The 24899-nt window shown below is 34.8% G+C and overlaps 1 protein-coding gene across 6 annotated transcripts in view; it reads left to right on the top strand.

The window, feature by feature from the left end:
* The window catches only part of ABCC9 (ATP binding cassette subfamily C member 9), a 137286-nt gene that overhangs the window by 7089 nt on the left and 105298 nt on the right, over window positions 1-24899 (top strand). For all 6 annotated transcript variants that reach the window (XM_032432708.1, XM_032432710.1, XM_032432709.1 and 3 more), the window contains exons 5-12: window positions 1151-1292; window positions 7055-7176; window positions 15722-15888; window positions 17121-17363; window positions 19256-19450; window positions 21404-21556; window positions 22205-22360; window positions 24318-24452. In XM_032432708.1, the coding sequence (XP_032288599.1) occupies window positions 1151-1292; window positions 7055-7176; window positions 15722-15888; window positions 17121-17363; window positions 19256-19450; window positions 21404-21556; window positions 22205-22360; window positions 24318-24452 (1313 nt within the window). The remainder of the gene's footprint in view (window positions 1-1150; window positions 1293-7054; window positions 7177-15721; window positions 15889-17120; window positions 17364-19255; window positions 19451-21403; window positions 21557-22204; window positions 22361-24317; window positions 24453-24899) is intronic.

The raw sequence follows: 24899 nt of genomic DNA, 5'->3' as shown, positions 1-24899 counted from the left end.
AAACAAATATATAGACATTAAATATAACTGTGCCAGAGTGGCCATATATAGAAACACGAGTTGTTGTTTATGTGGTTGGTGTTATTTGTAGGACATTAACAATGCCCTTTGGCCAAAAGTAGACCATACTTTTTTAAATGCAATTTTACAGTTAATAATTTATTTTTAACATTCAACTCACTTCTTGAGGGCAATTACTGTGACAGTCTTGTTTGCATCAGTAGCATTGAACATAGGCTGGTAAAGGGTATTTGAATCAAGTGGAGTTGGAGTGAACATTGTCAAAGGGGAATGGTGGAGGAAAATGTAGACTGTTCAGCTCTAACATTGGCTACTTGAGTTAGTGAAAGATCATAAATAAATCTCAAAGAAGTATCAGGCATAAGGAAAGCTTGCTTTCAAGAGTTTACAGTGTAAATTCTAGTACAACATGTTATATGTAACTAGTCTTTCCATAATGAAGTTCATTTGGGAACAACTAAGACATGAATCAATTTTCTTTTCAAAGAATGCTTCAGGAGCCCCATTAGTCCTTACAGAAATTCCTTCCTGCAATATTTCAAGCACAAACCCCGATTCATTCTTGAAGTATGTGAGGCTTCTCTACAAACAAAACATTTCTTTGAGAAAATATCACTACCACTGTTGAATAGTGCTGGCCCAGTCATAGGTTATAATTTTTCTCACATGATACACCTTTGATTGAGTTGACTCAACTAATGAGTTCTACATTTCATTACCAAATATGGCTCTTTTCGTTAGTCCCCCCATAGATTCCATGTTTTGAAAGATTTTAGACACCAAATTGCTTTTATTAACATCATCAGTTTTGTTTCCTCTTAAACGAATCAGGGACCTCTCAGTAAGAGCTCTGATGAGCATGAGAGAACCATGTTGTCACCCAGAGTTGGCCTTATTCTTGATCAGTGCAACAAATGTCAATGTGTTAACCTAGGCAGTCTTGTAAAAATTCATTGAAATGGAATTGTTATTTTTTTAACATAATGAAAATAGACCAGGATTTTCATTGCTACCCTAGAAAGCACCTCTCATTCCTCTTTCAGGAATCTCCCATCCCCAAATGATATCACAATATGAATTATTTCCATGATTATAATTAATCCTTTTACTTCTTTTCTATTTTTTTCAGGGTGGGGAAGTCAAAGCTCAAAAGTACAAATTCATCATAACACATGGCTTCATTTTCCTGGACATAACCTGAGATGGATTCTTACATTTGCTCTTCTCTTTGTGCATGTTTGTGAAATAGCAGAAGGCATTGTTTCTGACTCGTAAGTGATTCAACATAGTTAATACGATTACACTATACTAGTGAGTATATTGATATGATTGGTAGTTAAGAGCATACCAAGTCAGGCTTAACCCTTCAGTTATAACTCATTAGGAACAACAGCTGTCACTCATTTTATAGCAGTCCTGCTTATCTGTGATTTCATTTACCCATGATCAACCGAAGTCTGGAAGCAAATGGTCCTCCTTCTGATGATGGGTAGTCAGAAGGTCAGTCTACTAATGCTGCATCACAATGCCTATGCCATTCACCTCACTTCATCTCATCATGTAGATATTTTTCTCATCTAATATCATCACAAGAAGAAAGGTGAATACAGTACAATAAATTATCTTGAGAGAGAGGGAGAGAGACCATATTCACATAACTCTTACTACAGTATATTGTTATAATTATTCTATTTTATTATTACCAGTTGTTAATCTCTTACAGTGCCTAATCTATACATTAAACTTTATCATAGGTATGTATGTATAAGAAAAACATAGTATAGGGGCGCCTGGGTGGCTCAGTCATTAAGCGTCTGCCTTCGGCTCAGGTCATGATCCCAGGGTCCTGGAATTGGGCCCCATATCGGGCTCCCTGCTCAGCGGGAGGCCTGCTTCTCCCTCTACCACTCCCCCTGCTTGTGTTCCCTCTCTCGCTGTGTCTCTCTCTGTCAAATAAATAAATAAAATCTTTAAAAACAAAAAACAACAAAAAAAGAAAAACATAGTATATATAGGATTTGGTACTATCTGTGATTTCAGGCATTCACTGAGGTCTAGGAACATATCCCCCACAGATAAGAGGGGGACTGCTGCATTTGATAAGCATGTGTTTTGTCCGTATTTTTGTGTTGCCACGTAATTTCTCTGATAACAAAAATTCAGGTCTCTGTGACTTATGCTTATTCATGTGCTGTTTCTTTGTTCCTTCATCTGTGTAGCTCTTGCAGAAAGTTCTCTCCTTTTAAACATTTTGATGTTTACTTTACCTATCAATGTAAGTATTCATAGAAAGATTGTCTATATTGACATATAGCTCAAATAGCTATATATTTATATATAAATATATAACCAGTTCCCAGATGTTTCCATTTGTTTTATAAAGAAGCAAAGATAGATGAGGCGGGCATTAAAGAAGTCTGAGAACCAGTGAAGATATAGCCACAAATTGAGGCAAAACACCAAACTGTTTTAAAATCAAGATTTGCCATAAAACCCATATTTTTGAAGGAATTGAAGGAATTTTGTCATTCTTATAAAAGAAGTTTGCATTAAGCAGTTAGAATATAATGAATTCTACTTATAAACCTGAACATAATGTTGAAAAAATATTTTTATCATGTATTAACAAAAAATAGGAAATAATTTTGATAAGCAATATCAAATAAGAGAATTTTGATTATGAAATTATGCTAAATAGTGCACCATCAATTAAAGAACTGATATGAAAAGTTCTTAAGAGTTTTTAAAAAGAAAGCTCAAAAATCATTTTTCTTTTATTAATAAGGACCTCCCCTGACATCTGTTTATGTTTTTCTGTTGCAATTAATGAGGAATGAAACTTCTAAGCTTTTGTTATGGAGCCAACTATTTTGTAATGTTTTATGACAGTTCTTTGCATGGATGTGCATGTCTTAGTTTCTGATAAAAAGAAAAATCAGGGACTCTGTTGATATTGCATGCCTTCAAGCATTTAGAAGCTTGATTGGCTATTATCTTATTGATTACTGTTTAAAACCCTTTGGTGTATTTGTATTCTATTGTATTAGCATAGGCAATTCTCGTTTTTGTTTTTAATCCCTTAATATACAGGCTGACTCTGTGTGTTTCTGTGTGTATGTATAAGATGGATCAGTCCAACATTTCCTAAAAACTTGACACCATGTAGGCAAGAATGTCTCCTTCTTTCCAGCCTCATGATTGATGTATAGATTCAGTCAGAGACTTAGAGGCTGGGCTAAGAAGGGTGAAGACATATGCTAACGGCAGAAACTTATTTTATAGTAGTAATGATATAAAAGGCCCATCCTGAAATCAAGTAGAAATGTACTCTTGATTTGTGTTACCCCCTCCCATTCCTTAGCTGCAGACTGCTGACTGCTTCTCCTTAGTCTTTTATTTATTTGTTTGTTTATTTATTATTTAAATTAACATATTATGTATTATTTGTTTCAGGGGTACAGGTCTGTGATTCATCAGTCTTATATAATACCCAATGCTCATTACAGCACATACCTTCCCCAATGTCCATCCCTTACCCTTTTTATCCAAGCTTCTCAAAAATCATTTTCCAATGATTCCTGAACTCCAAAATTTAGTTTACTTTCTTGCTTGCCTTATCCTGTTCTGGCAACTGCTTGTACAAGAATGCCAGTGAACATTAAAGACACTTTAATGAACAGCTTTTCTTCCTTATCGTACTTATTACATTTGACATTGCTGATCATTGCTTCCTTCCTTCTTTTTCTTTTTTTTTTTCTCATTAAGCTTTTGTTTTATTGGGTCTCAAAATTCTGTGACAGATTTTTGGTCAAGTTGTTTCCATTAAAAAGTACTGATTTTAAAAACTAATAACTTAAAACTGCCACACACACACACACACACACACACACACACAAATGGTCCACAAAACAAAAAAACAAATGGTCCAGAAAACCTTCCTTCTTTTTCTTTAACAAAATATTTATGAACTATTCTTTGCTGAAAATGTAACATATGCTCATTATAATTAGTGAAACAGTGCAAAGACTTTCCTAATTGAATATTTGATTTTCTTTTTTAGTAATACAAATATTAAAGCTATTCATTTTTCTTTTGAAACATCCTTACCTGTTTTGCACAGATTTTTGTTAAGAAATGTCCTCTTTTTTATTTCTATTTAAATAGTTTGTGGTTCTGCTTTAGATACTCTCCTAGATCTAGGAATCATTTTCAGTTTGCTTTTTAGTCTAATATGATTGATTTATTAGTAGAGCATATAATTGGTTAAACAAATACCTTTTAGGACTCATTAGCATTTCCAATTTAGTTAAATATTTGATTATTTTATATGGTTTTAATGAGAATTAGAAAATAATATATTTGTTTTGTTGGAGACAAAATTTTATTGAGTTTACTGATTGGATTACCCAAGTTTTACGTGTTGATTATTTTTATACTATTTAATTCATCAAATTCTAAAAATGTGTATTAAAGTTTTCACCATTATTATTGTTTTTATTTCAGCTTTTATTTTTATCATTTTATCTTTTTTGATATTATTTTTTTTGGCCTCCATGATGAATGCATTTTGATTTTCTTCTTTACTTTCTGAGTAAAGATTTTCTGCTATAATGGGATGTGTGTGCTTCTACCAGAACCTCGAGGTCTGCAAGTCACACTCTAAAAATAACAGAGCTTAAGGGAAAGAATAGGGTTGGGACACCACTCAAAACTTGTGCAGCTTTGTAAGTAGACAACTAACAATATAATAGCAATCCTAATAAAAAGACTAGCGTGGTTAAAAGACCCATGAAATCCCTAACAAAGAAATGCCACAATAAGTATAAAACTTTACTGTAGCTGTTGCTATCTTTATTCATCCCTTACTATATTGTCTTCCTTAATGTTGTTTTGTCATTTTTTTCTAACTTCTTGAATTGACTACATAATTTATTTATTATAATGTTTTCTCATTGAATATGTTTAAAGTTAGTTATAAACTTTCTTCTGAGTATGGTTTTGACCACATTTATTTATAGGCCTTGATAGGTAGTATGCTCATTTTTAAATTTCCTAAATATTAGGCAAGTGATTTTTAAAATTCTTTCTTTGGTTCCATAGTAAAAGAATACTGGAAGCATTTCTTAATTTCCGTGCTGATGAAATATTTACTTCCTACTTTTTCTTTTTGACCATTTTGAACTATTTCTGGGGGGTGTTGTATACCATATGGACATGGTAACAAAAATGTGAAAGTACCACGATAGCATAAAAGCTGGTTAAAAACTACCCACCACTCCCCAGAAATAGTTCAAATCACTTGCCTAATATGGTGTATATCACTGGTCATGTTCCAAATCTCTGCATACACTGGGCCTATTAGACAACTCCTTTTGCATGTTTAATAGACACCTTCACGGTCTGCATGGCCTTGCTGGAACTTACTAGCTTCTTTTCTCCAATCTGCTCATCTTCTTCAAGACTTAAGTGGTTACCCACCATCCACCTAGCCCCCTTGGGAATTATTCTTTATGTCTCCTTCACCATCACCCTAAGACCCTAACACTATTAAAGTCCTGTCCATTTTAACAATGAATATTTTCCAGATGTTGTATTACTTCCTTGTTTTTGCTGCCAAAGCTTAGTTCAGGCTTCCATCTCTCGCCTGGCCTATACCCATAATTTGCTAACTGCTTTTTTTTCCTTCTATGTCTCTTTCCTCTCCTCAGAGGCACACACTACCTATCAACTCCATCATCTGTGTTATTACCAGATTGATTTGTCTAAAACCCCCGAAAATCTGACCATACCACTTACCTGTTAAAATATTTCGATTTTCCAAAAGATTAGATTCCAGCTCTTTACCATGTCATGAGAGCTTTTCACCATGCATCCTATATCAAACTTTCTATTTGAGAATATTAAACTACTTGGAATTTTGAACATGTCACACAGTTTTGTGCTCCTGTGTATTTGCACATTCTGTTCCCTATTTTTAAAGTGCTCTTCTACCATGTTCCTGACTAGTGGATTCCCTTTCATATTTCAGTTTCCACCTTCCACCATATCTTGAAGTGTCTTTTCCAAATGCTCCTCCTTCCCCCACTCTCAAACTAGTCACTCTCTATACCTTTTATGTACGAATGTATTTAAGTAATTTGAGAAAAGTTAAATGTTTTACTAGGTGGCGTTATTAATGTAAATGAGTTGAGGGCTGTCTACCATGCAAATCTGGTTTTGTCATGTTTCCAATCCATGTGAAGCTCTCTTCTGCCCTCAGAGTGAAATCTAGTCTCTTTTCAGTCATATTCAGTTGCGTGTGATACACTGAAACATGTCTGGGTCCTCTGCCTGGAACTGTCGTCCTTCTTCCTCCTCTGGGTAGCATTCCTCAGTCTTAGGGCCTCAGTGCAGAAGTCGGTTCCTTCACAAAGCTTTCTCTTCCTCAGACGCTGGCCCTGCATGCGCTTATAGTCTCTTCACCTGTGTGATCATTTCCTATTTCCTATTGCTATCCCCAGGAGACTCTAGGGTTTGTGACCCCCGATACTATATCTTGTCATGTTCACTGTTGCATCCCAACATCTAATAGTGCCTGGACACAGCAAACACACGTGTGTTGAATGCATCAATGCCAATGGTGAAATCACTAAGGGCCATAAAGTTTAGGAAAACTATCAAAGGAATAAATGTACTTTTCTTGTACATTGGAGTTCATATCCATGTGGTTGTTTTCTGTCGCTTTAGGTGTTAACTTATTTCAGCAGTTCTACCCTTCAGTAGAGGAGACGTTCCATGTTTGCTCTTGTTGTGAGTATTTAAGGGCTTGTTTAGCCGAGGTACCCGGTCCTCTGTGTCGGGGATAAATCCTTTCGGCGGAATTATGTCTCCCAACGTAGTCTTCCTTTGCATTGTTCTCTTAGCAATGACTACTGCATTCTGATTTTAAGTATCTTATTTGTAAGAGAAAGTTTTAATGGACAATTTGGAAACAAAGTGAGAAACTGTCTGGAACCTTCAGCTCTAAACACTGATTCTGTCCCGCTCTCCGTAGGCGGCGGGAGTCGCGGCATCTCCACCTCTTCATGCCGGCTGTGATGGGATTTGTCGCCACTACAACATCAATAGTATATTATCATAACATTGAAACATCAAATTTTCCTAAATTACTCTTAGGTAAGTACGATCAGGTGTCCTCCTCCTTCCCCAGAGCTATTTTTCTTTCTCCTTCTAGTAAACGCTGGGGCTGGGACTGGGGAGCAGGGGAAAACCACAATAGTTAATTCTTCCCTAGTCTACTGGTGAATTGGGGAGATGAAGATAAACTGAGTGCTCTGGGCTGTGAAAACTCTCTTCCCCCAGGACATCCATCCTCCACTAGATGCCCCTCGTGATGTGTTGGTGTGTGGCAGGGGGACCGGGGGAAGGGTGTGCCGGCCTTCTGGCTCGCAGAGGCTCTACTCTAAGAATTGAGCCCTTGCCCGGTCCTGCCCCAGGAGCAAGTCAGTGCATCTAGCTCTCTGCGTTTCTGCCTCTGTCTTGGGGTCCTGAGGCATTTTCTGAAGGTCCCAACTTTTCAGCGATGCTGTGGCAATGTCACATTCTTTGTAGCCCTGCTGCCCAGGCGTGGGGGACCCAGTGCAGCAGAGTCTGTTTCGGAGCGTGCTGGAAACTGTACTGTCCTGAGAAGCAGTGTCCTCAAAGCACGGCCCCTCACATCTGCTTCATGCCTAACCTTTTCTTTTTCAGCCTCTCTTGCCTCTTTGTCCTGTGGAAAATAAGAGGCTATCTAAAGTATTCTAATTTTATTTTTGCCTGCCATGGTAATAATATCGCTTATCCCAATTAGTTGTATTTAATACTCTGACCAATCCTTGCATTCCGTGGTGTATACTTTCAGAAAGAGAGCTAAGATGAAGGTGTAGAACATGGATCATGGCTGGGCTTCAAGGCCTGTAAATATCCTAAAATTGCAGGCAGAGTCTTGTGTGTTTGTGTGAATGAACACTTACAATTTTGCAAAGTATGGAGAGTGCACTTGATTGTTAAATGATGAAAGTGATGTTGATTACTGATATAAAAATTTGGAAAAGTAATAATTAAACCACACAGATATTTTATTTGCTTGTCCAGAAGACATTGAAATTTAAAATGAATTAGAGGAAAATACTGAATTTTTTTTTAAAGATTTTATTTATTTATTTATCTGAGAGAGAATGGGAGACAGAGAGCATGAGAGGGGGGAGGGTCAGAGGGAGAAGCAGACCCCCTGCTGAGTGGGGAGCCCGATGTGGGACTCGATCCCGGGACTCCAGAATCATGACCTGAGCCGAAGGCAGTTGCTTAACCAACTGAGCCACCCAGGCGCCCGAAAATACTGAATATTTAATTCTGTGTTGCACCACGTTATGTGATTTGGCAAAGGCAATCTAAGTACAAACAAGTAGACTGAGTTAAATATCAATTTAAAAGGCTTGTCAAAGTCTGAATTATCTTAAAAAAAGCTGTTTAGTACAACATGAAAGGCAGATATTATCACAGAAATCTTTTTTTGAAGATGCTAAGAAAAAAGAGTGAAATTTTTAGCAGGCAAAACCAAAAAAAAATATATATATATATGTACTGTTGGGAATCCAATGTTAGACATTTAAGTTTCTGAAAAATTGATGATGAATAAGATATAAGTTATAAGATGTAATTAGAAGGGAAATGTGCATTTTCATAATATTTTGAAGGAGACGTGGTCAGAAGCTGGCTGTAGATAGAAGGCAGAGGGCACAATTAGATCATACTGCTGGAAGGACTTATGGAGATAAAAGATAGTCTAAATTTCTCATTATTTTAGGAGAGAAATATTTGGGCCTAGAAAAATTACACTTATTTTCAGATTACAAAACTAATAATTTTGTCCCAACATTATATTATGAACATCACCAAACATACAGAAAGTTGAAAAGAACCAAGTGAATACTCATAAATACCTAATACGTAGATTCTTTAATTTCTGTTTTATTCTATTTGTTTGATCACATTTCTGTATCTTTCTATCCCTCCATCCATTGGGCTTATTTTTTATACATTTTAAAGTAAATTGCAGACATTAATATACTTCACCTCCTAATTATTTCAGCATGCAAATCATTAACTAGAGTTAAATTTTTCTGCAGTTGTTTTTGTGAGATAAAATTTACGTGCTGCGATTCATCAGTCTTACACAATTCACTGATGAATCACAGACCTGTACCTCTGAAACAAATAATACAAAATATGTTAAAAATAAAAAAGATAGTAGGAAGGGAAAAATGAAGGGGGGGAAATTGGAGGGGGAGACGAACCATGAGATACTATGGACTCTGAGAAACAAACTGAGGGTTCTAGAGGGGAGGGGTGGGGGGATGGGTTAGCCTGGTGATGGGTATTAAAGAGGGCACGTTCTGTGTGGAGGACTGGGTGTTATACGCAAACAATGAATCATGGAACATTACATCAAAAACTAATGATGTAATGTATGGTGATTAACATAACATAATAAAAAAATAATAAAAAAATTTACGTGCTGAAGTGTAGAAATCTTAATTTGCTGAATACACACACCTGTCTAACCCTATCATGCTATAGAACAGTGCCATCATCCATGAAACTTTTCTTGTGTCAATACTCACTTTCATCTCCACAGAGGCAAAAATCTAATCTGATTTTTTCCCCACCATAGATAGGATTCGCCTGTTCTAGAATTTCACATAAATTGAATCATGCAGTATGAATTCTTTTGTGTAATACTTCTTTCTCTCAGTGTGATTTTTTTTGAGGCTTATCCATAATATAGTATAGATCAGTATTTTGTTCTTGTAATTGTTGGGTATTATTCCATTGTATAAAGATTCCCCAGTTTTCCGTTCTCTTGACAATAATACCTGGACTATTTCCAGGTTTTGGCTATCATGAAAAAATAGCTGGTATAAACATTCATGTGCAAGTCTTTCCGTGGCTATATGTTTTTTATTTCCTTTGAGTAAATATCTAGGAGTGGAATTGCTGGGTCATAGGGTATATAGGTAAATGTTAATATTTTGTTAAGAACCCACAGGATCTTTTCCCAAAGTGGTTTGCTTTACATACTCACTAATAATGTGTAGGAGTCCCAGTGTTTCCACATGCTCACCAACATTTGATGATTTAATCTTTCTAATTTAGCCATGCTGGTGGGTGTGTACTGATAATTCACTGTGGTTTGAGTTTGCATTTCCCTGATGGCTAATGATGTTGAGCACTTTTTGATAAGTTTATTAGCCATTTGTTATATTTGTAAAGTAGCTATAGCATATCTTTTGCCCATTTTTTATTGGGTTACATTTTTATTATTGAGTTGCAGGAGTACTTTGTATATACTAAATATTAGTATGGCATTGGATACATGTTTTGAGAATATTTTCCTTCCAGTCTGTGGCATGCATATTAGGATCTTTTGGTGAGCAGAAGATTTTAATTTTGATGTAGCATAATTTATCATTTTTTCATGCATAATTATTGTTTTCTGTGTCTTAAGAAATTTTTGCTTCTGCTCAAAATATGTTTCCCTCATATTCTCCTGTTTTGTTTTTTTTTTTTTTTAGGAACTTTATAGTTTTAGTTTTTATTTTTAGGACTGTGATCCATTTAAAATTAATTGTGTATATGATGTAAGGCTGGTGCCAAGGCTCTTTTTTCCCAAATGGATACCCATGTGTTCCAGCAGCCATTTGTGGAATAGACTTTCCATTTCTCACTAGGTTGAGTTGGGACCTTTGTAAAATATTTGAATCAAATTAACATTTTAGTCTGATCTATTTCTCGGCTCTGTAGTTTCTGTTCCTTTGATCTGTTTGTGAGTTTTATGAGATTATCATTCTGTCTTAATCTGATTACTATTGGTTTGGAGGTCTTGAAACCATATAGTGTACCCATACGACTTGTTTTCTTTGCTTTTCTCCCAAGATTGCCTTGGATATTCTAGTTCTTTTGTATTGTCATATATAGTTAGAATCAGGTTGTCAATTTCTACCAAACAAAAAAATCTCAGTAGGATTATGATAAGGATTGCACTGAGTGTTTAGAACAATTTGGAGAATTGACATCTTAACAAATTAAATTCCACAGTCTGTTTGTTCTTCATTTACTTAGGTCTTCTTTCATTTCCCTTAGCAAAATATTTTGAGGGTAGAGGTTTTCCATGTCTTGTTAAATTACTAGCTTTTTTGTTTTCCCACTGCTATTATAAATAGAGTTGTATTTTAAATTTCGTTTTCCAATTGCTTCTGTCATATATATAAAATACAGTTGATTTTGTATATTGATCGTATATTTTGAAACCTTGGAAATTTACTCATGACTTCTAATTATTGCTTTGTAGGTTTCTTGGCATTTTCTATATATACAAATCTATCCTCTGAAAATAGAGACAGTTATACTTATTTCTTTTTGAACTTTATGCTTTTTTTCACCATATTGCAATAACTAGGACCTCCAGTAAAATGCAGAATATACATGGGAAGTGTGAAATCTTTGTCTAATGCCCAATTTTAGGGGAAACATGGTCAATATTTCATAATTAATTATAAAGTTAATTGTAGGCTTTTCATAGAAGACCTTTATCAGGTGAGTAAGTTTTCCTCTATTCAGAGCTTTCTCAGAGTTGTTTTGTTTTTTTAAAATCATGAATAGGGCACCTGGGTGGCTCAGTCATTAAGCGTCTGCCTTTGGCTCAGGTCATGGTCCCAGGGTCCCGGGATCGAGCCCCACATCGGGCTCTCTGCTAGGCGGGAAGCCTGCTTCTCCCTCTCCCACTTCCCCTGCTTGTGTTCCCTCTCTCTCTGTGTCTCTCTCTGTCAAAAAAAAAAAAAAAAAAAAATCTTTAAAAAAAAAAATAAAATCATGAATAGATGTTGAATTCTATTAAAGATTTTTTTTTGCATCCATTGGGACAATTAGATTTCCATTAATGTGCTGAATTAATTGGTTGATTTTTCAAATGATAAAGTAACCATGAATTCCTGGGCTATGTTACACATGGTCATGATATATTATCCATGCTATATATTGCTAGATTTTGTTTGCCAAGTTTTTTTAGATCTATGTTGTGAAGAATATTGGTCTGTTATTTTCTTGTAATATCTTTGTCAGTTTTTCCTATGCTGGGTTATACTGGCTTCTTAAAATGAATTGGAAAGTGTTCTCTATTTCTCTATTTTCTGAAAAACATTGTGTGCAGTTAATTCTATTTCTTCCTTAAATGTTGAATAGAATTTATCAGTGAAATCATCTGGGCCTTTTAACAAAATGAGGATTTTAAATTTAAACTTATTTCTTTATTAGACACAGACTCTTCAGAGTATGTCTTATTATGTCAGTTTTGGTAAGTTACAGGTTTCAAGAAATTTTCCCTTTCATCTAAGTTTTTTTATTTATTGTCATAAAGTTGTTCAAGGTATTCCCCAATTATCTTTCTTAAGTATGCAGGATATGTAGGGATAATTCTTTCATTCCTAATACTGGTAATTTATGATTTCCTTCTTTTCTTGATCAGTCTAGCTGGGGACTTAGTAATTTTCTTATCTTTTTAAAAAAATCAACTTTGTGTGCTTACGTTTGTTAATTTTCTCAATTATTCATTTTCTCTTTCACTGCTTTCTACTCTTATCTCTATCGTTTTCATCCTTTTATTTATTTTGTTCATTGTTCTTCTTTCCCTAGCTTTTAAGATACAAACTTAGATCATTGTTTTTGGATCTTTTTTTCTAAAATAAATATTTAAAGCCATAAATTTTCCTTAAAGTATTGTTCTAGTTGTAATCTTTAAAATTTTAGTATGTACTATTTTTATTATAATTTAGTTCAAATACTTTCTAATTTCCCTAGTGATTTCCTTTTTAACATGCAGTTAATTAGAACTGTGTTGTTTAGCTTCCAAATATTTGGAGACTTCTGGATATCTAATTGTGTAGAAAGTCTCGAAGTTTACCTTCATAGTCTCTGTCCCCGGTGTTCACACCCTGTATCATCCTCTACCCTTGAACGTGAGGGGGACATGTGACTTGTTTCTAGCCAATAGAGTATGGCAAAGATGAAGACACCAAATCAGGTGAGCTTCTATTGAGACTGCAGCCCCACTCAATGCCTGGCTTTTGCAGTCTGGTGAGACCCTGAAGCAGAGAACCCAACTGATCCATGCCTAGACTCTTGACCCATGGAAACTGTAAGATAATAAATGTGTGTTGGTATAAGTTGCTAAACCTGTCATAATTTGCTAGCAGCAATAAAAGATCAATACACTTACTGTTCTTTTTTGTTTCTTGTTTTTGTTTTTTACATTTAATTTATTTAAAAGTTTTAATCTTTATTATTCATTTATTCATTTGTTTATTTTTATTTTTTATTTAAATTCAATTAGCCAATGTATAGTACATCATTGTTTTTGATATAATCTTCTTGTTCTTGATTTTTAATTTATTTTCATTGTGAACTGAGAACATACTTCATATGATTTCTTTAATTTATTTTTTCTTGTTTTCTGAGTATATAGCCTATGTTGGTACCATGTGCACTAACAAGAATGTATATTCTGAAGGTGTTTGGGTATTTGGGTGTATTTTTATAATATTAAATATTATATAGCCTTGTAAATATCAAGCAGCTCAAAGTGGTTGATAGCGTTCAGATCTTCTAAATCTTTATTAGGGAAATGTGTATTTTTTTATTATTGTGTCTCTAAAAAATTGACCCTTTGTCATTATTAAGAGTTTTCAAAATTTCTGATAATACTCTTTTTTTTCAAGTTTTTATTTAAATTCCAGTTAGTTAACATACAGTGTAGTATTAGTTTCAAGTCTACAATTTAGTGATTCAACACTTACATACATCACCCAGTGCTCATCACAACTGCACTCCTTAATCCCCCCACCCAACTCCCCTCTGGTAACCATCAGTTTGTTCTCTATCGTTAAGAGTCTGTTTCTTGGCTTGCCTCTCTCTCTCTTCATTTTCCCTTTGCTCATTTGTTTTATTTCTTAAATTACACATATGAGTGAAATCATATGGTATTTGTCTTTCTCTGACTGACCTATTTCGCATAGCATAATACTCTCTAGCTCCATCCATATCATTGCAAATAGCAAGATTTCATTCTTTTTTGTGGCTGAGTGATATTCCATTGTGTGTGTGTGTGTGTGTGTGTGTGTGTGTGTGTGTGTGTGTGTGTATACCACATCTTCTTTATCCATTCATCAATCGATGGACACTTGGGCTGTTTCCATAATTTGGTTATTGCAGATAATGCTGCTATAAACATCGGGGTCCATGTATCCCTTTGGATTAGTATCTTTGATGATAATATTCTTTGTTTTAAAGTCCACTTTATTTGATACTAATGTAGCCATTCCAGATTTCTTGTGTTTACTGTTTTCATTGTATATTTTTTTCTATCTACTTACTTTCAATCTGTTTCTTTATATGTAAGACGAATATCTTTTTTTAAAGATTTTATTTATTTGAGAGAGAGAGAGAGTGTGTGTAAGCATGGGGAGGGGCAAAGGGAAAGGGAGAGAGAGAATCCTAAACAGACTCTGTGCTGAGCACAGAGCCCAATGTGGGCCTCTATCCCAGGACTCCGAGATCTTGACCTGAGCCAAAATCAAGAGTCAGACGCTGAACAAACTAAGCCACCCAGGTGCCCCAAGATGAATCTCTTTAGGTAGCATGTAGTTGCATGTAGTTTGGTCTTTTTTTTTTTTTTTTCTAAATCTATTCTGACATTTTCTATTTTATGCTAGAACAAGATAGATGATGAGCTTATATGCCAAAGTTTCAGTTCTTTTTCACTAAGGAGGCTGTGGCCACCTTTAAACTTCAGTAACTTCGATAAGTTTTGTACAATGGATTGTCTCATATTTGTTTCAGATTTCTTCTTTCTTATCCCGTATTAATTTGTACTGACCTTTATTCAAAGTTTGAAGTATACTGGACCTTTGATTTCTAATAAAGTGTCTGTGTCCATCTCATATTTGTTGTGAAAGGATGGCTGTGGTTAGGAGATAGTATAGATCCCTACCTTTCTCATCCCACTGCATAAAGTCTGGCTGTGTTCTGTAGGATCATTGTTCTTCTCTTCACTTTGTGGAGGCATGTGGTGTTTTAAGCCATTTGGGTGAGAAGAGTTAGTTACTACTTGAATGTTGATCTGTAAAGCAGAAACCCCATTATATAGCTAATGTGCATTCTGTAATAATTCCAGGGTAATACCATTAGACATACCCCTGAAAGCTGCAATACACCTATTGGACAGATCACGCAGAGAACAACTTGTGAATTCTTCATATAATATAATCGGGGCTTCTTAAAATAATAAAAACAAGACCAGGAGATAGAATCAATTTTAAAGTCAACAGAATTACACATAGGTTCTGGAATGTAGGTTATTCCTATTTACGTGTCTTTTTACATCTACCCATCTATTACAGAGTCGAGGCACTAGCATTTTAAAGTCATTACTGCACCTTCAGTTCAAAACTCCCAAAAGTGCCCTAGGGCATATATGTTGTTTTCTTAAAAAATAAAGTTATGTGGAAATAAAATATTTAAAATTATCTTTGTTATTAAAAAGCATTATATTTATATTGAAACTTCAGTGAAGTTAAAAAAACATCAGGGAAAGATTGCATCTTTTTCCTTTTCCTTTTTATTTTTCCAGCCCTATTTCTGTATTGGGTGATGGCCTTTATTACAAAAACCATAAAATTGGTCAAGTACTGGCAGTCCGGTTGGGGAGTATCAGACTTGCGTTTCTGCATCACTGGCATGATGGTCATCTTGAATGGACTCCTCATGGCTGTGGAGATCAATGTAATTCGGATCAGAGTAGGTATCTAATCATTTTTTTAAAAAGATTTTATTTATTTATTTGACAGAGACAGAGACAGCGAGAGAGGGAACACAAGCAGGGGGAGTGGGAGAGGGAGAAGCAGGCTTCCCGCTGAGCAGGGAGCCCAATGCGGGGCTCGATCCCAGGACCCTGGGATCATGACCTAAGCTGAAGGCAGACGCTTAATGACTGAGCCACCCAGGTGCCCCAGTATCTAATCATTTTTGTTTAATTACTGGAATTCAAGACCCCAATATTAAAGATTATAGTCAGCCAGAAATCATTAGTATTCAAGAGAATGAGCAAATGTATATCCTTTATGTGTATAAAAGTTGAACTAATCACTAAGTTTCAGGCCATTAGTGTTCCAGAAATCTCAGTATGACCCTAAAATCTATTTATTCATTTGTGCATATTGATTGAGCAATTGTTATGTGCCAAACATTATGCTCAGCTCATATTATAGACGAAATTGTTTTCATCAGGAAATTCCATCATCCATGATTTGTCCCAAGCACACCCATATTAAGCAAACTACTGTATTCCTAGAAATTTCAAAATGAAAAGAAGATAATACGTTTGCTCATTTCACTGATGAAGAAACTTCTACAGAGATAACTAGCTATATCCAAAGCCACACAGTCAAGACTCTTGCCTGGTCTGTGATTACAAACCTGTTGTGTTTTGCATCACAGAATGCTGTTATGTTGTGTGACATACTTGTGAATGATTTTTCAATATTCATTTTCTACCAGAGCACTTTGACTTTGCTCTGAATGGCATGTCACAAGCTGTAAGGAATAGTGGAGAACAGTTAGTGAACATCAGTCAAACCACAAATTACCAGAGAGTGACTCAATAATGGTGTCAACACATTTAAAAAATCTAAATAATGTAAAAGTCTTCATTTAGTTGACCCTACCACAGGATATCATGAAAGACTGGTTCTTAGTAATAACTATCTTTTAAAGGGATAATCTGGTTTTTTTTTTTTTTTTTTAGAATTGTCCTTAAGTGGATTAAACATAAAATTCTGGCATTTAACTAATTAATCTAGTCACAACAGAAGGGAAACATTTCAAAATATATTTCCAAAGAAATGTAAGAGGTATTAAAATATACATTTCGTCCCCTTGAAATGAAAATGTAGAAAAGGTTAAAATTTTATTTTAATATGTGGAAAAATAAATGGGTTAATTATTACTCTGTGGAATTTTTCTTACCATAGAGATATGTATTCTTCATGAATCCTCAGAAAGTAAAGCCTCCTGAAGACCTCCAGGATCTGGGTGTGAGATTTCTTCAACCGTTCGTGAATTTATTGTCAAAAGCAACATACTGGTGGATGAACACACTTATCATATCTGCTCATAAAAAGCCTATTGATCTGAAAGCAATTGGAAAACTACCAATAGCAATGAGGGCCGTAACAAATTATGTTTGCCTGAAAGATGCATATGAAGAACAAAAGGTAATTTAGTATCTGTTTTTCATGTCCATAATTGTAGAAAATGGGTCTGTTAAGTATAAAGTTACTAAGCTTAAATTATCTATGGTTAAGGAAGATCAGATTTTCTTCATATGTCTTTCCCAGTAATTTTGAGTCATGTGAATTGGGCCACTGAGAATATACTAGAAGAGCCAATGAAATAAAGTTACATTGTGTTAATTGCCCAGTTCATACATGAAGAGGGATAGAGGGAACACTATTATCTTTTCTGGAACAAAGTGGAAGGTAAAAATTAAGCTCAACGATCATGTATATCTAATCCTTGTTACCATATATTGTTAATAACTCGTGGAATTGTTATTAAGTTTTTTCAAGTATCTTGTCAATAATTTTGTTATATAAAGGTAAAATAAATCATATAATAACCACATTTAATAAACTAAAATCCCTAAATTAATTATTGACTAAAATTTGGACCCTGTATTTCAAACTTGAGAAACTGAATTAAATAAAGTTATCTACCTATTCCATGTATTATCCTATATGTCTGTCAAAATTGGTTTCTTCTGGTACTTTCTTTGAGTAATTGCTTTAAAAACCTTAAGGAGTCTTTGGATATTTTGAATTTGTCTTGTTATTATTCTATATAGTCATGTGTGCTCTCCACAGTGATAGATGTAATTGATATGGCAGTCATCTACTAATATTGTTGCAATTGAAATTATTAGTATTCACAACAACATTGGAAAGGGGTAGGGTAAGGTGAATCAGTTAGAGTTTTTGTCTGTTCTAAATCAAGACAACAAAGCATTTATGGTAAATGATGAAAATGACCTCAGTTTTGTGTCAAAACTGTGTCTTATGAAATTAATATTGCAGGAAATGGTTACTACAATGAACTTGAGTCATCTCTTTGGTTTCACCTCTGGGAAAAGTATTGCATAATATTTTTGAAACTTCTTTGCTAAAGTAAAGATTAACAATATAGCCTAAGCATAGTTTAAGTGTTCTGCATACTCTATAATACAGATCAGCTTGAACTTAGTGCATTAACGTCTTGCATTAATAAACTTTTAAAAATAATCAGATTATTCATCTAACAGGGAATCAAATATGAAACACAATTGAATTCTATTCCATTGAGTTGGCTTCCCACAATGAAAAAACATTACCCACCTCCTCTCTAAGACTTAATTATGATGATTATTCAGGTCTTAAAATCCTTTCAACAAACCACTACAGATGTGTGAAGTCATGCGTTGGCTTAAACGTATAAGCCATTCTTCAATTTTGCATCTCTTTGTCAAATAACTAGGCAACACAAGTCTAACACAACTTTAAACTGTATTGACTAATATTCATGGAGATAGGAAATACCTGGAAGAGAAACAATTTGAAGTTGGGATGATCTGTTTTGTTTAGCTTCTAGTAAAGTATCTTGTAGTAAAATATCTTTAGCTTGTGATAAATATCTTGTGATCTAGTAACTCCAGAAATCTTGACTAGTCTTTTGATAAGCTTGATTTTTATACTTCACTATCTTCTTTTCCATACAATGGTATTTGGTAATATTCATGACAGATACACATGTTCCAAACAAAAAAAAATTAAAATTAATTTGACTTTAAGAATTTTGGGTTATCCTTTGAGAGCTAAAAATAATGCAAAGTCTTTGAAAATCTGGCCTATTTACTCTTCATTCTATCCCATTAAAAGGTGTTCAGTAGCTACTGTTTGCATAGAATGCAATGGACTATGGATTATGCATACTGTACTAAAGGGACTCATTAACACTGACTTATAAACTTAAAATATCATCAGAAATGTCAGAAGGAATTGCCATAGTTGCTGAGATTAATTGCTGTGCTAGCAGTTTTATTTTGGTTCATCTGTTTTGTTTTGTTTTCTTTCAGAAAAAAGTAGCAGATCATCCAAACCGGACTCCATCTATATGGCTAGCAATGTACAGAGCTTTTGGACGACCAATTCTACTTAGTAGTACATTCCGTTATCTTGCAGACTTACTGGGTTTTGCTGGACCTCTCTGTATTTCTGGAATAGTTCAACGTGTGAATGAAACCCAGAATGGGACAAATAACACAACAGGAGTAAGTGTGTGGTGCTTTTGAAAGGAAGCATACTATCGGCAGATTTCATTGTAATTGTTCCTTTTTATTAACGCAGTTCTTTGAACAGTTCAAACAGGCTTATTTACAAGAATTGAATGCATTTAAAGCAAATAAAACAATAATTTTTCTTGTAGTGAAAATCATGTGCTTATGTATTCACTGAATGGATCTGTTCAAAATTATTTCTCAGATTCAGAGCCTATAAACATTTAATGAGTATCTACTCTGTGCTGAAACCATGTTCAGAAATTTCACATTGATTATTTTCTTTGATCTTTTCAGCAACCCTTTGAAGAATTTTCATGCATGAGTGCATCAGGGGTGGCTGGGTCACTTTTTTTGGAGGCCTGTGACCAATCACATTAGCAATGCGATTTGTACTATATACATTTTTCTTTTTTATACAATAAAAGCCATCACCCTGTTTCACAATGAGCAGGGCAAGTCACATTATAATATTTTTATTAGATATTATGCTATTATTTGGGGGCCATAGAGTATAAGATACTATATCTTTGCTGTTATAAATATATAGTCTTTTATTCTGTATTCTTAAGAAAGTCTCAGCATGAATTTCCCAGTTTCTTTCTAAGAGCTGATTTCCCTAGGTTCACAGAAACTCTAGTCTAGATGCATCAGTTTTCCTTTTCTATTCCCTCAATCTAATTTGCTGTTCTTTTTTCTTCACCTGTTAAAATTTCATGCATTCTCAAAGCCTACACCAAATGCCACCTCCTCAGTAAAGCTTTTCTGATTGTTCTGATTGGAATTTGACTCTCCTTCATGCTGTTCAACACATTGTTTATTTCACCTTGGCACTTGCTATAAATGTTCTTTATAATGAAGCAAGTTATTTATGGATATGCTTATCTTTCTAGGTGGTAAGCTCTTTAAACAGAAGGACTGCGAACTGTTAATATTTATGTTCACGATGTGTAGCCTAGTCACTTGCGCATATTGGTGCTCAATTATTATGGAAGCAAACCAGATATTTTCACCATTGAATGCACTTTTGTGATGTTTTGTCCCTATTAGTCTGATTACAGTCCATACCTTCCACATAGAATTTTTCTATCATCCCTGTCCCTTACACGTATTAACCACACGTTTTTCTGAGAAGGAACAGAACTTACATGTTTCTGTGCAACCCCATGGAAGAAGAGGAAGGGACCAGAAATAGAATTTGATGGATTTAAACCATAAAAAATGAAGATTTCCCAGATTGACATGATTTAGTTATTTGAGTGTTACCTTTCCCTCACTTCTAACCAACAAGTTATCACATACTATTGTTATAAACAAAAAGCAATCAGTTTTGTATGTCCTTATGATGACTTCAGTCATATTCCTACTCAATTTCATAAGTTGTGTTTTGTCACTGGAAGTGTCAACATCAATAGCCACATTACATAGTTTATAATTTATAATTTATTTTGTTAATATAAATTAAGATAAATGAAAATTAGATTAAGTCAACTATATAGAATTATTTTAAATTAGCAAAGCTATAGAAATTGTATTTCTGTTTCAGTGGTCTTCCTGACCAACTATCAGTATTGTGGTTTCTACTTCTAAATTACAGTCTAAATTAGCTTCGATCTTCAGTTACTACTTCTCAAGATGGAATAATATATCTTTGCGGAAAATACGCTCAAATTTTTTAAAAATTAAAATGTACCTTTTTTCTACAATCAGGCATTTCCAGCAATCTTAATGATCAATTTGGGATTTTATGCATTGAACTAGTTTGAATCTGTATCTGTGGACATGATGAAGAAAGGCCAAAATTGCCTTGTTGTGGCTCATTTCACTGCTGTTATAAAGACACTGAGTTTTTATATTTAAAAATCATGTATCATTTAATAGATGTGAACTGTACACTGGCATATGAAAAGACCAGTTTTAATTTATGTCTTTTTCTTTTGGGACAAGATTTCAGAAACCCTTTCATCAAAGGAATTTCTTGAAAATGCTTATGTACTAGCAGTTCTTCTTTTCTTGGCCCTTATCCTGCAAAGGACATTTTTGCAAGCTTCCTACTATGTAACCATAGAGACTGGCATTAACCTCCGTGGAGCTCTGCTGGTATGTACAAGCTTAGAATGATCTTTGTTTTTTGAAAATGCCTATATACCATCGGATGATAGAAGGGTAGTGGAGTCAATTTTATTTTTCATTCTGTTTTTACTTTGATACTACAACTCCAACACTTCTAGAAGCTGTTTAATTAAAAAAAACAGAGCTAATTAGTAAACCCACTGAATTTTTAAAACCTTTTGTAATAGTAAGAAAACTTTTGGGGCACCTGAGTGGCTCAGTCGATTAAGCATCTGACTCTTTAACCTCAGCTGAGGTCTTGATCTCAGGGTCGTGAGTTCAAGCCCTGGGATGGGCTCCACGCTGGGTGTGGAGCCTACTGAAAAAAAAGAAAGAAAGAAAGAAAACTTTTGAAAACTTTCTTTTATTTATCTCTGTTTCAGTTTGTTCTAGGGCTTATGTTTGAAATTGAATATGCATTTTGATTATATCACAAGAAAATAAGTTTGTATGTAATTGAGGACCGAAAGTATGCTAAAATGAAGATAGTGGTTGACTTAAGAAGATGGCATTCTAGGTTTTTTCCCCCCTTTTTCTCCAGGAAAATTTAAAATGTTATCTTTTCAATAAAAGTGAATAAACAGTGTTGATTAAGTTTAGAGCTTCAAGTACTTTTTTTGTTTTTATTTTTTGCAGGCCATGATCTACAATAAAATCCTTAGGCTGTCTACATCTAATTTATCCATGGGTGAGATGACCCTGGGACAGATCAATAACTTGGTTGCCATTGAAACCAATCAACTCATGTGGTTCTTGTTCCTGTGTCCCAATCTATGGGCAATGCCTGTTCAGGTAGATCAATATAAGTAATATTCTCATTTGCAGAGGAAACAAAACAAAAGGAGTATAAGGTATTTAGCTCAGTAAAGGGCAAACTTTTTGAATATGCTGATATTATACTGTTTTTATAGAGAAGAAAGCGGAGTCCCAGAAATGCTCTGACATAGGTTAAGAAAGTGGGGTTTGGAATTCTGCTTAGGTTCAAATATCTGCTCTACCCTGTTTGCACGAGTGTTTAAATCCTCAAAACATTCGTTTCCTCAACTTTAAAATGGGAATGATAATAGTATCTGCCTCGTAGAATTGTTGGAATTGTCAAGACTAAGTAAGTTAATATGTGTAGCACATTCAGCATAATGCTTAGCATTTCATGGGCATCCAGTATTTGTTAGTTGTTACCGTTATTGACCAAATTCAGTCAAGTCACAGAGCCAGGGCTTGACCCCTTTCATTTTAACAGACTCTCTTATAGCATTTCTAAAGTAGAACAATTGCTGTAATCCATCCCATAGTTTCAATAGCTGATGTATTATAAAATGTCAAACTTTATTAGGTGGTAGGAACACTAACAAGCTGGATGGCAATTTAGCTATTTTTTTTTTATGGAGAATACCATTTTAGCAAAGATGCAGTTTTTTCCCCCCTAATTGGGTAAAAATAGCAAAAGAAATGTTTTCAGTTCTTTCTTCTGTGTGATGTTGAATATTTTTAGTTACCTCAAGTTTGTATCCTATAGATAGAGCTTAAACTGTAGATCTTATTCGATCCAGTCTGTCACCTTTGTCCCTGTGTGCCACGTTTATTAAAATGCATACAATAATACAGAATATATGGTAGTTTTAAAATGTGTTTGCCTTTTTAGTTTTAAATGGAAATCCAAGTCAAATAAAAGTGTGTATCATGCACAGTGCATAGCACAAGGAAAGATTTAAAATATGCTTGGTCTCATTTTATCAATATGTACTTATATACAGGTCAAGTAGGTGGCTGCCTACGTGATATAATTTAAAATGTACCAAAAATCCCAGGCTGCCTCTGAATGACTGCATCATGAGTGACGTTAAGGAAACTTTCATTTTGATTGGAGTCCCTCAAAAGCCTAATTGGGTAGGCAGTAAATATGTGCACTTGCCTCCAGAAGGCCACTGTTAAGCTGTTATCATTGGCAAACACACAAAGATTAAATGCTTTAACTACATGGATATAGTTCATTAGCTGACATTTTTAGCCATGATAAACTGAGCTACTGGAGGAAAAAAAGTAGGGAGAGAAGATTCCGGGGTCAAATCCTAAGTTTTTAAAGGAAGAAGAAGAAAGTGACAAACCAGAGAGGGTTGGCTTATGTGGTTCAGCCCTGGGTTTGGGGAAATAAACTTAAAAGGGAAGTGAGGTGTGATGGAGTACCACCAACTTTAGCTTCCTCACAGCTTTAGTTAAGCTAAGCCTTCTTGTTGTCAAGTGACTTCTGGGGTCATTGAGGATGTGAGGAGCTCAGATTATTCCTTTAGCCTGCAAACAACCATCCAGCGCTCACTTACATTATGGTGCTGCCTCCTGCTTTCCATCCTTCCTGACTGGAAAAGCTAGTAGAATTCCATGACAATATGGAATGTCAGTTACAGTGGGCGATAACATTTTCAAGAAAAATTTCATGTCCTTTTAAAAATGTGAAGACTGTCTTAGAAGGTCAGAAGCTTCGGGGGACCAGTCTGTAGCCTCATGCAGTAAATTGGCTTGACACCTGTTGTACGGATCATCAGACTAAAAATAAATTCCTACTACTTAGCCTTCCCCAAGTAAAACATAGGAAAACCCAACTGTTCTTCACTGAGTTGACTTCCAAATAAATGTATTTATTAATCAATTACTAATGAAGAAGTAGTACATTTCCACCAAAATATATTTCCTCTCATTGAGTGGTCCCCACACCCCTGTTCATTTTCCCTTTTCCGTATGTTTTCCTTTCTAGATCATAATGGGAGTGATTCTGCTCTATAATTTACTTGGATCAAGCGCATTGGTTGGTGCAGCCGTCATTGTACTCCTTGCGCCAATTCAGTACTTCATCGCTACAAAGTTGGCAGAGGCTCAGAAAAGCACTCTGGTAAGTTCACATCTTTTGGAAACTTGATTAGGAAAAATCTAGTAAGCTGTTTTATTTTTAAAATAATGGGAAATGAATACATACCACTCAGAATAATTTGGAAATTATCATATTTCATTTCAAATCTTAGGCAGCAAATGTGTATTTTCTGTGTTGCAAAAAAACCACTATTTAAAAGTGGATTTGAAACGTATGATTTGATGATCTTAGACTCAAAATACTGGAGGTACAATTCCTGATGTTTTTAAGTGCCGTGAGGTGATGAGGCGTTGGATCTTCTTCTAGATCACTTGTCTAGAGAATATACCTAAGTGTATTTGAGCCCATTGGATGTTAATTATTGACATGGGATACATGGATCAAAGAACAAAGAAAGCATCAGGTTTGTTGCTTCTGAAGTTAAATTTCCCTCAAGTTGAATCAAACCATGTGATGATCTATGGAGTT

The sequence above is a fragment of the Phoca vitulina genome, unplaced genomic scaffold (assembly GCF_004348235.1).
Source record: "Phoca vitulina isolate PV1807 unplaced genomic scaffold, GSC_HSeal_1.0 scaffold49, whole genome shotgun sequence".
Lineage (NCBI taxonomy): Eukaryota > Metazoa > Chordata > Mammalia > Carnivora > Phocidae > Phoca > Phoca vitulina.
Note: the sequence above shows the minus strand (reverse complement) of the source record. Positions and strands in the feature narration are given on the sequence as shown.